Here is a 16,102-nt window from a genome sequence, read left to right as displayed (position 1 = left end):
ACCGTAACCGCCCGTGAGCTACGGGCGCTGCCTGGCCAGCCGCAGCGAAGGGCTCTCTGCGCCGTGGCCGGGAAGTGCACAGCCATGTGTTCCTCTGGAAATCGTCCTGCTCTGTCTCAATAGCTGTTTGTCATGTTCCTTAATGCCACAGCTGTTCAGTTACGCCAGGTCATCTGCTTTTATTAGCCCTGTTCCCAGCACCCACTGAAACTCACACCAGCCAGAAGATCATCATCTGTGTCCAAAAATAGCACTTCTCTTGTCCCCCTCTTCCAGTGATCCTGGAAACTTCAGCGTTTCTCTTCTTTTCCGATTTCCAGTTCTGCTGCCTACCTGCTGCCCCATGAAGGCTGGAGTCGCTGCCCTCGCAGCCGGGATCCTCGGCGGCACCGGCGTGTTGCTCTTTCTCATCGCTTTCGGGACCGATTACTGGCTTCTAGCTACGGAGACCTGCGGCGTCTTCAAGCCTGGGAACAGCACTCTGCAGACCGGGGAGGTAAACTGAAATCTTGTCTTACTCTGGGAGAAATGACGTATTGAAATAATTTAAAATTTTAAACTTGTAAAGTTTTAAATCTGTGATAATATCTATGCTCTTTGAAAGTGACCTGCTAGTGTGAAACATCAGCCCGAGCTAATTTTAAAATTCAAACCAGCATTTCCATAGTATCTAGCATTTCGACTGAAGCAAAGTGTGTGTAGGAGACGTTAAGACAGCACCCGTGTAATCTGGCAGATGTGAACACTAGGGAACGAAAAGCAAAACCGTAAGAGCTTTACATGTTGACAACATTTGCCTCTAAAGACAAAAGGTATCTCGTGATATTTGCCATTAGAAGATTTCTCCCTCTGTTGTTTCTTCATTTAAGAATAGTTTGTGTTTTACAGTGTAGGACTTGGCAATCATTTACATCTGAAGTGATATGACTACAGCACAGACAGAAAACAAAAGCGAACATCAGACGCAGAACAGAGTAGACAAGAATTCCTGCTCGTCTAACAAGAAGAGGCCTATATATTTTAAAATTAAGATTTATATAGGTTTTTAGTTAGCAGGAAATGTAATTTTCGAAGGACAGTTTGGTATTTTAGTGCTAACTGTGGTATCACTTGTTTATAGATCCTTTCAAAGGTTTGATTTTAGCTGCACTGGCTATTGTCTAACTCGTCAATGAAATAACAACCAGACCAGTTCCCTGAGCCACCCACTCTTCAAAAATGTTTTTGCGCCGATCAATGTGTGGTTTCAATTACAAAATGACGGGAAGATCCTTGTTGTGTGCAGACTTTCTGTTACTCCAAAGTTCAATCCTATTAGGTTTGATTTTTTTTCTGGTGTGGTGAGTCACATTGGGTAAGCATCATGATGCCAGCAAGAAATATTTTCTTTCATTTCAGAATCCTGTAATCAAATGTACGACACTGTTCGCTTGAGTCATGTTTCCAAATGACTTTCCCTATTGAAAAAAAAATAAATTATAGGAAAAACTGCCTAGCGGAAGACACTGTCTTTACTGTTTAAAGCAATGCAGTAAAGCCCTGGAGACGGCAGAGAGTCACGGACAGAGGAGTGCCGCTCAGTTTTTGTGCACTTGGGAAATGACAATGTTAATTGTTTCAGCTTTTCGTCTGTGCTGTTGTCTTTTAAAGTGGAGAGACTAGAGACGTTGCACTACACGACACGAATAAGCATCTCAAACGTCTCGGATATGCTCTTGGCCCAGTGTTAGTGTGACTGTCACTAAGGCAGAGCAAGTTCAAAAGCGCCTGGCAGAAATAGGAACCGCTCTTACTCTTTCCTCTGAGCTCTTTTATTTCTATTCCAGCCACTGTTCCTGTTATTTCTATTTCAGTTACCAGTTGTGTACAACGGGCTGCGTTTTTACGTTCTCTGCCCTTTCTTAAACTGGCAAATCCTGTCCCTTGTAGATAAGGATGGTCTTGAGTATCTGCCAAACAGCGATTAAATGTGCCGTAGATGCACTAAGTCAGCAGCCACCCAGCTGATGAAGTCTGAGGGCTGCACGCTGCCATTGTCATAGTCAGTATTTTGTCCTGAAAGTAAAAGGAGAATCAGGTCAGAGCTCTGGAAGCGGTCATAACGTGATGCATAAAAACCTCAGGGTGAGGGAAGTATCTTCTAGCACCTCGCCGTTGCATCCTGTCTCCTTTCTCCAGTTCACAGGGTCCAATCCCGTATGGAGTTTCTTCATCCTCCACAAAATGTAATTTTATAACAGTCATGTCTCCTTTACCAAATTGTATGTGATAAAGGCAAAATTAATTTTGGCTATAGTTTTAATGAGCTTTTTGGTAAATAGTCTATGACTCAACTTTTGCAATATTCTTTCTTCTGGAAAGACCTAAAGCTTCTGCTCACAGGTCTGGTCTGGGGGTTGAAGCAGACTCATCAAAAAAGGAAAAATTGTCCCTCTCCTGGTCTATGAGAAGACTGCTGTGGGCAAAGAGTGATTTCTGTCTCGCCTAAGTTTAGTGTAACTTCTACTGGGCTCAGCAGAGACAAAGAAAGAAGAAAACCTTTGGACTGGTGATTGGAAGAGGCTCAACGGGAGTGTTAGAGTTGAGCTGTCTTCTGGTGTTAAGCTGGACCTTACATGGATCCTGCAGGGTAGCAAGGACATTTGAACTGTTGCATTACGTCACCCCTAAAATTGCTTACCTGGTAATCAACCTGCTTCCAACTGCTTACAACAGCACTAAAATTTACTTAAGGAAAGTATTTAAAAAGTAGGATACACTCAGAATGCTGTGCTGCCTGGCACACCCTTCCAGCTCTGGCAATCAGTGGTTTAAAGATAAAGAAGAAACTGTTTTGTGAAGGTCTGCAGGATGATTTGTTATGAGAACATTTTGTAGCTTTCATATGGCAGAAAGTCAAGGACAGCAGCCTCTGTGGTTCCCCAAACCCTCCAAAACCAAACCAAACAACAACAAATGAACCCCACAGTTGTCTAAGCAAAAAAATACACACTTTCCACCTTTCCACCATGATCATCTCCGTATCAGCTTGGGCTTTCATTCCTCCGCAGGCTGAAACACCAACAGAGGTCAGGAAGGAGATCCTCACGTTCCATCATGAGGGCTTCTTCTGGCGGTGCTGGTTCTTTGGCGAGGGCCACCCAGAGACCATCTGGACCTTCTGGTACAGTGAGTATGATGCCACCACACCATGTTCACAGCGTTGGCTCACAGTTTGAATTGCGAACAAGCACAACAAGGGCTCCCAAGGATGAGGAGACAGTTGTCTTTTATTTTATTTTTGTTTTTCATTCTCATTGTCTCTCTATCAAAAGAAAACTTGTTTCACTCTTTCTGTGCCCTTTTTTTGACTTGGGTTTTGCTCTCAGAGGGTTGTTCACAGAGAGGTAGGAACCTCTTGATGCCATTTAATATATCGCCTACAAAGTCTTACAGAGTGGTGGCTTCCACCAGCAAGGACAACTCTCCCTGCTTGTCTCCTGATGTTTGTGTTCAGCTAAAGTCTGCTAAATTTGAACCTATGCCTTCCCTGGCCCTTGGCATTGCTCTTCTGTTAGCGTTTTCATCCGCTGGAGCGTTCCCACCTCCCACCAATTTCAGCGCAAGGAAGTCTGGAGACGCACACATGTGGTCTCCTGGTTGCTCAGGACCTCTAGCAGTGGGTGGTGGTGGGCCATGGAGAGCCGTAACCACATGTGTTTATGCTCTTAAGCAGACAAGGCCTTTGTTTTAAGATCTTGCCTGTTTTGCTCTTTAAGGTCATTGAAATTGCACGTGTGAATAACCAGAGACGGATGCAAAATATTTTTTTTTCTGTAAACACATTCACTCTTAAAAAAAAAAAAATTGAAGAAGAAGGTGAAACCTGTTCTGAGACACCAGTTGGTGCTGACTGGTGGCCCACATGCAGTGAAGTGTGGGGTCTTGGCCCAGTGAACCAGGTGCTCCCACCAGAAAGAGCAGAGGAGTGAGACCACCCCACAACACGCCTGGGCCTGGCCCCGCCGGCGGCAGAGCTCGCAGCCAGCTCGCCCGCTTTAGTGCACAGTGGGCAATTAGAAGACAGCCTTTCCCTGGGATGCCACAACCCTAGAGGAGTGTTTGGGGTGAAAAAATAGAGATTTTAAATAAGTTCTGCAAAGGTTTTAAACACTGCAAAAGCCTTGACCCTGCGCTCGCTGGTGTGTTGTTCTGCTCGAAGATGCTTACGTGCCTGTGGAGCAGCGTCATCGCCTCGTAGGGCGTTTGGCTGCAAATAATGCAGGTTCCCACAATAAATTTACTCCACAGTGATTAAAATTTCAGATGGCTTTGCTGTCCCCCGGTCCCTGACTTGTGTTTCCTGTAAAATCTTGCAGGAACAGTTACTGCCACTGCTCAATGGAATAATGTGAGATTTCTCACACCGAAATTTTTTGATAAAAAAGGATAGGCGTGGAGAGGGAGTTTTCTATCTAATTACATGACATGCAAATACATGATATAAAACAATGTTACCTGAAGTAAAATGACTCTTTCTGATAACTGGCAAATTTGTGTTACTTCTTTAGGTATTTATTATAATAGGACTGATCATGGCAAATTAATTTGCTGCTCTCATGGATGTAATAATTAATTCAATAGGTATTCCATAGTCAATTTAGCATGAACTAATGTCCACCTATTATAAAGTGTTCCTTTGAGCTGGGGAACATATTTAAATAAGTGGCCAACCATTAATTAATTAATTTAACATTCATTCTATTACCGTTAATCATGATAAGCCTCAGTGGTATTAATATTGATGGGCCACTTCCATTCTAATTGTGCTTTCCCTTCTCACAAACTGGAGGTCTTGTAAGGTAGCTCGGTCTGGTACCCGAACACCCTTGCCCCTTCCAGGCAGGCTGGCACACTTTCCGGAGGAAAATAGCAATGTGTATATTTACAGTAATTGAGTTGCACCGTCTTTCATGATTTATGTCCACCTCAGGCTCAGGTTCTGAAGATGAGAAGGTGTACGGGTAGCAGTCTCAGATCCTGTTACGTCTCCCCTCTCTCATCAGTCGTCTTTACTTTTCCTTTTTCTTTCTAAGCAGGATTTGCTATCTTTCTTCACTCCCCCAGCCTCCTGCCTTCAGTGAGAATTTTCTAGGATTTGCAGACCAGGTCATTGCTCTCTGAATGCTTTAACTGCGACCTTGCAGAAAATAAAAGCAAACCGGTTTTTTGTTGTTGTTGTTGTTCTCTTTCAGCCAGCCAAGCACACCCCAAGTTCTGCATGCATGGCTACCTCTTTCCCATGCCCATTGCTCTCGGACCTTTCCCCCATCCTTCCTACGACACAACTGCAGGTGGGTTTCTTTCCTGCTCCCCCAGCAGCTCCTTGCCCAAGCGACCGGGCAAAGATTCACGAAGCGTGTCGGTGCCGAGGTTCTCCCTTTGCGAATGCATGTGGTGAAGTATGACCAAGGCTTTTGGAAAGCTCCGTTGCAGAATGGCCTTGCTTAGTTGACTGCCCCAAGCCGTGAGCACATCGAGATGTTCTCCCACGTCTTCTCTCCTCCAGAGCCAGCCGTGCCTGGCCATGGGCAGCGCACCCTCCCGCTGGGTGCTCAGTGCCTGTGAGCTAAGGAGGATGCTAAATCCATCCCCTCCTTTCTCCCACCTCCCCACTCGCTGGGAGGAGCCGGAGGCAAGGGGCTTCTGCCCCATGGCCAAGCCCAGATCCTGCGGGCGAGCAACACAAATAATCTCTCCTGGGCTGCAGGCTTGTGGCAGACCGGCGCTGACTTGCTTCCAGCGTCTGGCTTCCTGGGAGAGCTCTAGTGTTGATTTGTTGCAGGACAAAATAAACAAGCACTGGAAAATCAGTTGAAGACCAAATTGTTAGAAGATCCACGTAAGTGACTGGCTTATTTTTAACACACTGAATACAACACAGTTGGAGAGCTCTCCTTTCAACTGGTTCCCTTTTTATTTATGTTTCTCTATATTTTCAGTTCTTTAATGAGTCAGCTGCTGTTAGGAATTTTAATTTGCTAAATTGGTGGCAGCAGATAGAATTAATTCAATGATCTTTTTTGAAATGAATTGATTTCTTTAAATAGTGTGCATCACTCTGCGTTGCCTCCGGGGATCCGGGGCAGGCATACTGCACAAACAAACATCTTGACCTTTTCCTTAGCCTTTAGCAGTACCTTTTTTTTTTCTTTTTTTTATATAAGGAATTAATTAAAAAAGAAAAAAAATTGTCAGTAGGAGCATGTGAGGGGGAGCAGCTAGTTCCTTTTGCTGTGCAGGATTCCGGCCTCGGGGAACGTGCCACCGTGTAAGATGGACACGAGGGACCTGCGGTGGCAGGAGGAGGAGCCCCTCGCGGGCTCTGCGTAGCAGACCCCGGGTTCAGCACTGGGTTCTTTTCTGCTTAGGAGAGGCAGGCATGGCGTCTAGTTTCTGAATGATCTCGCTGATAAACACACTATTTTTTCCCGTACTAAATAAAGGGCCCTGGAGGCATCTGTCCCTGCCTGTCAGCCCTTGCCATGAAGCCCTCGCGGCTGCCTCTCAGAAATGCCCACGGGGACGGGTCCCGGGCAGGCGCTGGGGACGGGCTCGGTGCAGGGGCTGCACCCCGGGGTGCTGCGAGGCTCTGCCCGCAGGCTCGCACCCCGCTATGATCCCCGGGATCATATGAGGATGAGGATGTCCCCGGACCCACGTTTGGGCGGGGGGAGCGCTGGGCTCCTCTGCTGCACCAACCCCAGCAGATGCTTCTGTCAACGCCGATTTTATTTCAAGCCAGCCCACCCTCGTATGCAAATGATGACAAAACAGGAGGCCGTCCAAGAAGAGGGGTCCTCCAGCTATTACCTGTTCCAGAGATAATTCTGCCTTATCTGCATCCTCTTAGGCTCCCTGAGAGAAGCGGGTGACGGGAGGTTAAACATGAAAATGAATTCTGTGGTTTTGGAGAGTTCGAGATACTTATCTCTCCCTAAGTGGCTCTCCTGACAAAATGGTTTCAAATGAGTAAAACGCATCTTCTCTGTATCGTTTTTCTTTCAAGTGTGAATCATTTCAGCATTACCCACTTGCTCAAGCTCGGCTTAAATCTCTTGAACTAGCACTTCGGAAAAACAACAGGCAGAGCGAGAGGCAGTGGTCCAAGGGGATCAGATGAATCAGGGGAACGGGGAGCAGGGAGCCAGAGGGTCTCTGCCTGAAGACCACCACCTTTGGCCAAGGTCTACAGCAGTGACTGGAAGAGACTTGGCTACTGGGAGCCTGAAATTAGTGTCTACGTCCCACCCCATGGGATGCGATGGATGCAAGCTTGGGTCTGGCTGGTGTGGTTGCATGAAGTCACAGCAAAGCCCCCAAATCCAGCGGCTGAGGCGGCAGCTGTTTTCCTGCCCTGCTCTCTTACCTGGAGTCGAGCAAGGCCATTAATGGGGGAAATCATGAGCTCCCATTTTCCCTGCAGTCCTCCTAACAAAACCCGCCCTTATTTAAACCAGGAACCTTCTGTAAATGTTAACTAAAATGGAACAAAGATGTGGTCTGATTCCATCTCTCCAAATTTTGCTATTTGTCTTTCCTTTCTCGCCAAGCTCTCCCATCCTCCACAGGCACGGCCAAGCAGGGTGTCCTTTCCTCTCGCCCCCTTTTGTGGCGTGCTTTCCTCGCAAACCCCCGCAACCCCTTGTAACGCATGACGTAGGGCATGACATCCAACCTGACCTGGCACCCGCTCCAGGCGCATCGCGGCTGTGCCACGGCGGGGAGGTAGCGAAGCAGGAGCTCCAGCTCTGCCCAGCATGAGCAGCATCGCAGCTGATTGCTCTTCCTGTCGCTGAAGCAGGAGTTAAGCACGGACTGAAGAAAAGCGCTTTTCCTCTCCTTTCCCCTGACTTTACTCTTTTCGTCCCCGCAGTGTACAGAGGCTTCTGGACGGCGTTCATCATGCTGGCCGTCGCTGCCGGGCTGGTGGGAGGGCTGCTGCTGGTGTGCGGCGTGCCCTTCGTCAGCCCCCGGTCCTACAAAGTGGGAGGCGGATTCCTTCTCGCCTCGGGTGAGCGGTGGGGACGGGGTGCTCTGCTTCGGGCATGCCGGGCTGGGGGAGGCAGCCAGGGAGGAGGTGCTGCTGGGGGAGATGCGCTGGTGGGAGCTGCACCGACTTGGAGTAGATGAGTTCCCTCTTCCTCCGCTGGAAATGAACCTCTACGCTCAGTCAAACTTGAGGAAGATTGTCCTTAGTCCTAGGGAGGCTGGGGTTTGGGAAAAAATACTTTTTTCCGTCCCCCTGTCCCCCCCCCGCCCCGCTTCTGTGCAATGCAGAGCAGCAGAGCCTTTTATTTTAGTGAAGTCCGTAGCAGCGTTAACCCTGGGCAGCAATCAGCCACGCTCTGTTCCCCCGAGTCAGCCTTTGCATTTGGGCCTCTCCTGTCTCTGCTGTTAACATCCGGGAGAGCTGGAAACCCACTGAGCGATGAAAGGCATGCCCGGCGCTTCGAAATGGGAGGGCTGGCTTAATAAAACCTGAAAAGGTAAAGCGATGGCACAGCAGGAAAATGAATTAAAAATAGGCATTTATTCAGTATTCCCACTGCTGTTACAAATGATTCCACTGAATTATCACTCGGGCTTTTTCCTTCTTTGTATTTGAGGAGGAATAACTGGCTTAGATAGTAGAAATACTTGGTTTATAACTGTGACTCAAACTCAGAAAAAAGCTTTTTTTGCAGCGAAAGGCTGGAGCTCAGCTGCACCGTGCCAAGTGAAGAGCTTCATAATGAAGTCAGACCTTTCTCTGAAAGAGCAGTGTTTAATTACGGATCCTGCACCGGGTCCCGCTTCCTCATGCACGGCACGAATCAAACAGGAGCCAGTGTTTGGGCTTCCAGTGTGCTCAAGTTTGTTGGGGCCAAAAACATCAGTGAAAAGATTTAACAAGAGAGGACCCAACACTGACCCTGGAGGAACTCCGCCTAAATTGCTTCCAATCTCACCATGCCCTACCGTCGTTACCTTTTACTCTTCTCCCCCATTATTTAGCTCCCTACCCATTTTATAGCTCCTTTCCTAATGTCTATCTCCTCCAGATGTACTAATAATTAACCACTTGATGCCAGCTGAGCCGCTTGTTAAAACGAAGCTAAATGACATCTATCTATTTGTCTAAAAAATCTGGAAGGCACTAAATCAATGTGGCCGTACCTGCCTCTGCTAATTCGCTTTACATTTTGTCCAATTTTCCATTTGCCTCCAGGTCTTCAGTTATTGAGGTGAGGGCAGCAAGCCTGTGGGTATCTGCTTATCTCTCTCTTATATAGTTTAACAAATGCTTGGTTGGGCTTGGTTTTTCTAAAGGCAAATTTCATGTCCTTTTACGCACAAGGATTTCATTCGGGAATGCAAGACGTCTTGCTGTCATCTCCCCGTCAGGTACCAATGCCTTCTCCTGACTAGTGTTGGCCACTTGACATGCGTGTGCATTGAAGTAATCTCTTCTTGTGAGACTAGGGCCGAATACTCGAATCCTCTCAGACGTGACACGGGCTACCTCAGTCAAAGCCCTGCTTCTTCAAAACGCTCAACTTTCAGCCCAAATGGAAAAACTGAGATGGATCATCGTCTGACACAGATAGGCCAGATAACCGAAATGTCACACAGAAAAGGGTGTCGAGTGATATTGAATCACTGTATTCAATTTTTTTCATTGTTTTTTGCACTTTATTTGACTACTTCTTGATGAAAAGGCTGGGGCATAGAATCTGACACTTTTTAGAAGAGATGATTATGCATCACATAAACCTCTTGGCATTAGACAAAGATGCTGCTGTTAAAATCCAAGTTTGTATTAAAGCAGTTTCAATCTGAACAGCAATCATTGTTATTAACTGTCATTAGGAGGAACGAGTTCAGCTGGAAGAGAATTCCTGCTAAATTTTCAATCTAAATGATAGCAGTATTATTTCAGCATTTTCAGCAAAGTTTGCTCAGAGTTTCTAGCTGTTCCTTTTTTTAGGGGGGGGGGTGGATATCCTGAACTCGGACCTCTGGATCCTGCTTGGTACTGGCTTCCTGATGGATTCGGGATGCATCTCTCCATGGTCGTTTTCTTGTTATCCCTTCTAAAAATATTTTGCGTGATTGTGCTAAGCAGTCGGAACAACAGATTTAATAGAACTTCAACGCCCTACCCGTCCCTTTCCTTCGGACAGCGGGACGTGGAGAGACAACACAGGAGAAGGCGCGCCTTGTCTTCTAATCGTGGCCTGCGGGTCAGTGTTAATTAACCTCCCTTGCAGAAGTGGTCTCTCCTTGAGGCGGCGTGGAAGGACTGGCAATTTGCAGAGCGGGAACGTGGTCTGGCAGTCGGATGGCGAGACGGGGCACCGCGGCCACGAGATGCCGTGGCCTCTCAGGGCACCCTTTATATACAACTTCGTTCTGCCCGTAAACTCCCTCTGCCCCTTTTGTCAGCGGCCCACGCTGAGGTCGTGAAGCCGGAGCCGTGGTTAATCATTGCAAAATGACGCCGAAAAGCTCTGGAGACGTTGTTGGCGCAAATACGCTCCCAAGCGTGTCGATGGTTAACCAGCCCGAGGTGATGCGCAGGGGTTAGCGTGCCCCTCCATTGCGGAGGGGGGTCAGCGCCTTGGGGTGAAGATTGCGATCGCTCCGTTCGGTTTCTCCGGGTTTCCTCCCCGAGACGCCTTTCATTTGCCGCGCTTCCAAGAGGAGAAACCTGACCGCCCGCCAGCTACCCTAACCAACGCGGCGCTGGGCCGGTGGCCTCTCCCAGGGGCCTTTCCAAGGGCCGGAGCCAGCCCCCTTGACTTCCTCTGCCGGGTGACTCGGGAGAGGCAGCCGGGGCCCGTCTGGCACCTGCTGCCGCGTGCGTTTGCGCGGTTTGCGTGCTACTGCACGAGCGAGTAGCTGGCGCGGTGCTCGCCTTCTAACATTTGCCGCCTCGGACTTCGCTCCGGCGCCTGCAAAGGGGGGCAGATACTGCCCGCTGACTAATTGTCCCCTTGTTTCAATAGTCAGATGACAGTAGGACTAATTACCGCTACAGTGTCGCCGAGAGGGCCGGGCGAGCGCCGCGCCGCGGGCTCTGGAGGCCGGGTTTGAACCGCTGGCACGGCTTTACTTGCGCTCCTGGGGCTTCTGTCCTGGTGCTCCTTGCTTTTCACTTCCTTTGGGTATCTCGGAGACCAAGCTTAGGCGTGAGCACGCGCCTCATCCGGACCTCGGGCAACCACGGAGCTGGCTGTGCTGCCCGAGGAGGGTCGAGGCAGCTGCGTAGCTGGAGACTTCAGTGAAAATATGACCCCGGCTCAAGCCGGTGGCTTGCTCAGGGGCAAGGAGGCCGCTCGGGCAGCGGCGGAGAGGCAACGCATGAGCGTGTGGGGTGTTTTCAAAGCAAGAGGCCTGGATGTGGGTCCCGGGTAACGTTAAGCAACCTGAAGAGGAGCTGGTTGCCAGCTCGCCTTACGCTTGAAAAGCGCAGACACATGGTGAACCACATACGGTCTACACGTCTTCTGGCCACCGTGGTCCCGCCGCTGTCTCCCCGGCATCCCCGTTGGCGTGGCGCGCGCAGGCGCGCTCGCCCCGTCCCGCCGCCGCAGCATCGCTGCGGGCCTGGGCCGTTTCCAGCGGGCAAAGGCAGCACAAAGCCTCTCCTGCGCTTCCAGAGCCGCGTCATCCTGTGAGAGCGGCGCGGTCGGTGCTCGGACCGACCCGTCCTTCAGCGGAGCTGCCTGAGTCAAAAAAAAAGGGCGGCTTTGCCAATCCTGTGCCTGATTTTGTGCTCAGGCTCCTCTTGCCAGATCAAGCATCTCCGCTTCGGTAGTCTCAGGCTGCCCCGTGCAGCAGAGGCTCACAGCGATGGAAGGGCAGCTGAAGGTTACCCCTCCCTCTCCTCGTTATTAACATCCTTAAGAGGCAACCAGTGAGAAAGGCGATCGAGTCAAAGTTCATTTTTCTCGTAATTAGCAGATTACACGAAAGTTCAGTAGCTTCCACCAAATAAGAAGAGTTAAAGATTGAGTTCACTCACCTGTCCCTACAATTAGCAGCTATAAAGGTGTCACAAGGATATGAAGTGAGAGAAAGGAAAAGCCCGACTCCAATTTACTCACAACGGAGGTGCAGCTCTCCTGGGAGGAGGAGGTGGAGCGCCGGGGTTCGCTGTCCTGCAGTTAACAGTGTGCGAAGGAGAAAGATTTAATACCCCACTTCAATTTTCTTGCAATTAGCCCCTCCCCAGCAGATGCCATTGACCTCATCAGCTACGAGACGAAGTTTCGCAGTTAAATTTTTTTTTTTCCCATACCATCCTAATGAGCAGAGGCAAAGAGGGAAAGGGAGATCAAGAAAGAGATCGCTTGGTTAATTTTCCAGCGGCAGAAACCACAGGGAGGCTGAGAGGAGCGTGGGGATGGTCTCGTTTGATGAGGTCTTCACGTACCTACGCTTACCCAACCCAACGCACGTCCTGCAGCTCGGGGGTGTGTCCTGACGCCGGGCTTGCTCCTCAACAGAGCAGGGCAGAAAAACAGAATATTTTTTTCTGGTTTGCTGCAGGAAGAAATCTGTCTCTGTACATAACAAGCAATTTGGGGCTGTCAGGAAACGAAGGTGTCTTTCTGCTGCTGCTGAGACGAAACACCCCAAAACGGAGGTGGTAAAGTGCGAACCTGTTCAAAAGATGAAAAATCCAAACTAAATTAGCGCTTTAAAACAAAAATGCCAAACACTTACTTGGTAATATGGGAGTGAAACAACCTGATATTCTCACCATGAAGAGCCTACTGATGTCTAAAAGCGTGACGAATTTTAGGCAGCTTCATGAATACCTGTGGTTGTTCCAAGTAAGCTTTTTTTGCTGATCGGTTTTCAGTGAGCTGCCCTTTCTGCGCTTCCACTGTCGCTCTTCGCTTGCACCTGCCCTGTGCGTTTTCTGTTCTCGCTGAGGAGATGCTGTAAATCCCAGGGACTCCTCGCCTCTCAGCTCTAATTATTCCAGGGAAGAAGGCTGCTTACTTTACCTCTTCTTGTCATTTTCCCAGAGCGTGAACACGTTCTTAATTTAGAAGCTGTGGCCATGCCATCACCTCCAGTACCTGTTTAATAATAAATCCTTCCGTACCGAGACCCAGCGCTTCTCCTGGGGCGAGGGGAGGGACTGTTTCCCCATCCTTAGCTCCCGGCTAGCCTGGGGACGGAGCCACCCGCTCGCGGGGGCTTCCCCGCAACCTCCTCAGCAAGAACCGGTAGGTTTTAATCTGATTTCTTCAACAAATGGGACTTAGGCCGTCTAAATTGTCCTGGGACAATTCCACGCAACCCCCCCCGGTTATTTAAAGAGAAGTAGAATAATTCTGGAAAGAACGCGGCCAAACCCGTGTCCGCTGTCCCGCCGGGGCTACGCTTTCATTTGCGTCTCTTACGGTAGGTATTCTAAGTTAATGAAATAGAAATTGATCTTTAAAAGAGCACTTTTCAAGGTTCAGCTGCTATCTAATTAATTTAATTTTAAATTACATCAGTAATAAAGACTTAATTGCCTTCTTATCAATATATTGTATTTTGTCAAGGACATGTGACTCTTTAAGCATTCAACCGTTTTCTTACAGTAGAATAATTGGTATTTTAAGCATACAACTATCATATTAAGTGTAAAATATTTATTTGTGCACTTAATTTCAAGTGGTATCAAAATCTCAATGAACATGCAAATGTTACAACAGCTGCTATTTAACTCCTAGCCTGCCTCTCCAGCAAACGGAAGGGCTTTTCCATGGAAAGGGAGAACGGCTTGAAATGACAGCGTGTGGTGATGCAAAGGCTATTCACACGGTTACACCGATTTTTGATTATTACGATTCGATTTGCAGCCTTAGGGCATAGGAGGCAGTTTAATAGACATGACGGCTTAGGAGGGGTAGCTTCAACTTCTGCATAACACGCAGCCGAGGACTTTGAACCCTCTACACCTTCACATAAGTCTCATTTTTGGCTACAAGATGTGAAGTGGAGGTTCGTAGCAGCGGAGGTGCTTATATCCATTTTAAGCAGAAACGCAGTTAAATGTTGTCGTCCCTTCTCCGACCGAGGTTTCGGTAACCACCATCGGTAAGCGGATATATCAATGTCGAGCTTTACCTGCTTCCTTTGCTTAGCATGGGAGCTGGACTTTGTAGTGTATAAGCTGCCAGGAAGAATAATTAAATATAGTAGAATCTACTTTTGATTTAAAAATTGCAAGGGGAGAAATTAAATCCAGCAGAAGCCACAACACATCTGCGGAACTGTGTGGTAACTTGTCAACTAAATTAATTTCGAACTGTTCACATCTGCTATAAAAATATTAAAATCTGTGATGTATTTTTTTCATATATGTGTGCGTGTGCGTATATCTGTGTGTTTTACGGCACCATTTAAAAATGGCAAGCTTCTAGCAAGATCAGATATTGCTGAAGTGCTTTCAGACCTATCATCACACTGTCACTGTTTAGTTTTAATATATGCCGACTTTAAAACGCGCTGTACATACATTCTTTAATGCGCCGCAGTAAATGCTGGGGCCACGCTATGTTTTTGTCACCCGCCTCATTCTGGGGAGTTAGACCCGCAGCCTCCCACCGCCATCGTTTTGAATTATGGGGACAGGAGGTTCCGACGGGGGCACCGAAGCCCTCGGTCGCTCCGAGGCGAGCGGGACGCTGACCTGGCGCTCGCCGCTCGGGCTCCAGCCTGGCCGCAGCCCTCCTCCCGCCCGGCGCCAGGGGAGGGCAGGGCACGTCTCGCCTGCCCAGGCCTGTGCCGTGAAAAGGCTTTCTAGCCTCGCGGTATAAGCTGTTTATTACTTTTATTATTATTCTGTTATGTAGGAGCCCGTCCGAGATTGATTTCCCGCTCCATTACGTGTTATTTCTCTGCGAAATGGGGTCGTCTCTGCTCCTTGCCACGCGCTTCAATACCTGGTGGCGGAGCAGGGTTTGAGGAGGGGTGACACCGGACGTGGAGCGGAGCTGCCACCGGCTGCAGCAGCCGCTCCGGCCTCTGCGCGGGCTCCGCTGCGCCGGGGCGGGGGGTAGCAGCGGGTCCGATGACGGCTAACGCTTGCCGCCGGCACGACGGGTCCCGTATCTTTGCCTTTCTGTCGCAATCTTTTCTCAGTTTTACTCCTGCGTTTCTCACGCGGAGAATGACTCTTCTTTGTCTCCCTTTCCAGGAGGCTTATTTCTCCTGCTCACGTTTCTCTTTGTGATGTGGAAGGAGTTTGCCGCTGATTTTCAGAAGTACGTCCTTCTGGAGAGAAGCGAGAAGTGCACGGATGACGTACCCGTGCACGTCTACTACGGGTGGTCGTTCATGTTCGCGGCAGCGGGGGTGCCCCTGGTTTTACTTTCCGGACTCCTCTTCTACCTGGTCGGCAGAGACATTATGAAGTCCCTGGAGTAAGACAAACTTGGAGAAGGCCTTTGAAAAAAATTGGTGATGCTCCTTGTAATCAAACGTACGCAAGTTTTGAGGACTATAGCTATAATGTAGCTATAATTGTATTAATAATAATTATTTTTGTAGCTATAATTGTCGGCATAAGCGCGTGACTACGCTCACTCTTACGCGGAGGCAGAGATGGAGCGCTGAGCATCCAACCGTTGTCAGTCCAAAACCAGCCCCAGCCCAACATCCAGCTTCAGCATTTTTACACTTTGAGGAAATTTAGGCGTGCCCGTGGGTTTTGCATCAGTTTTCTCTGCAGCCCCAGGAAGAGCCTTGGCTGCGCGAAGCGGCTCCCCGGCTGCCCTGCGTCCCTGCTCAGCAGACCTGGCGTTTTACAGCATCCCCAGCACCCTTGTTTCTTGTCACAGGTAATCGAATCTGGCTCTGACTCCTGGTGTAGGCTATAATGTCTATTTCTGAAAAGCAATTAAGGATGATTTTTTTTTTCCTAGCTGGCTCTAATTGACGTCAAAGGACAACCATTTTAATGGGATGTCGGGAAATATGAGAAACTTTTTTTTTCCTTAAAAGCCCTGATTCTGAAGAAAAAAATGTACCTTGGCCTAACCTAACTTTCAATAAGTGAATAAACCAATTT

The 16,102-nt window shown here is 48.6% G+C and overlaps 1 protein-coding gene across 1 annotated transcript; it reads left to right on the top strand.

Annotated features, from left to right (window-relative positions):
• Positions 1-221: 221 nt before the first annotated feature.
• LOC309408504 (transmembrane protein 182-like) lies at positions 222-15,459 on the top strand (the record flags this gene model as incomplete). The annotated part of the gene is made up of 5 exons (XM_082004339.1): positions 222-496; positions 3,051-3,168; positions 5,235-5,333; positions 7,916-8,053; positions 15,230-15,459. Exons 1-5 carry the CDS (start codon positions 344-346, stop codon positions 15,457-15,459), a joined length of 738 nt encoding a protein of 245 aa, XP_081860465.1. The 5' UTR covers positions 222-343.
• Positions 15,460-16,102: the final 643 nt, after the last annotated feature.

The sequence above is a fragment of the Phaethon aethereus genome (assembly GCF_964289735.1).
Source record: "Phaethon aethereus genome assembly, chromosome: 10".
In the NCBI taxonomy this organism is placed as follows: Eukaryota; Metazoa; Chordata; class Aves; order Phaethontiformes; family Phaethontidae; genus Phaethon; species Phaethon aethereus.
The sequence above is the reverse complement of the archived record's forward strand: the minus strand, read 5'-3'. Positions and strand labels throughout refer to the sequence as shown.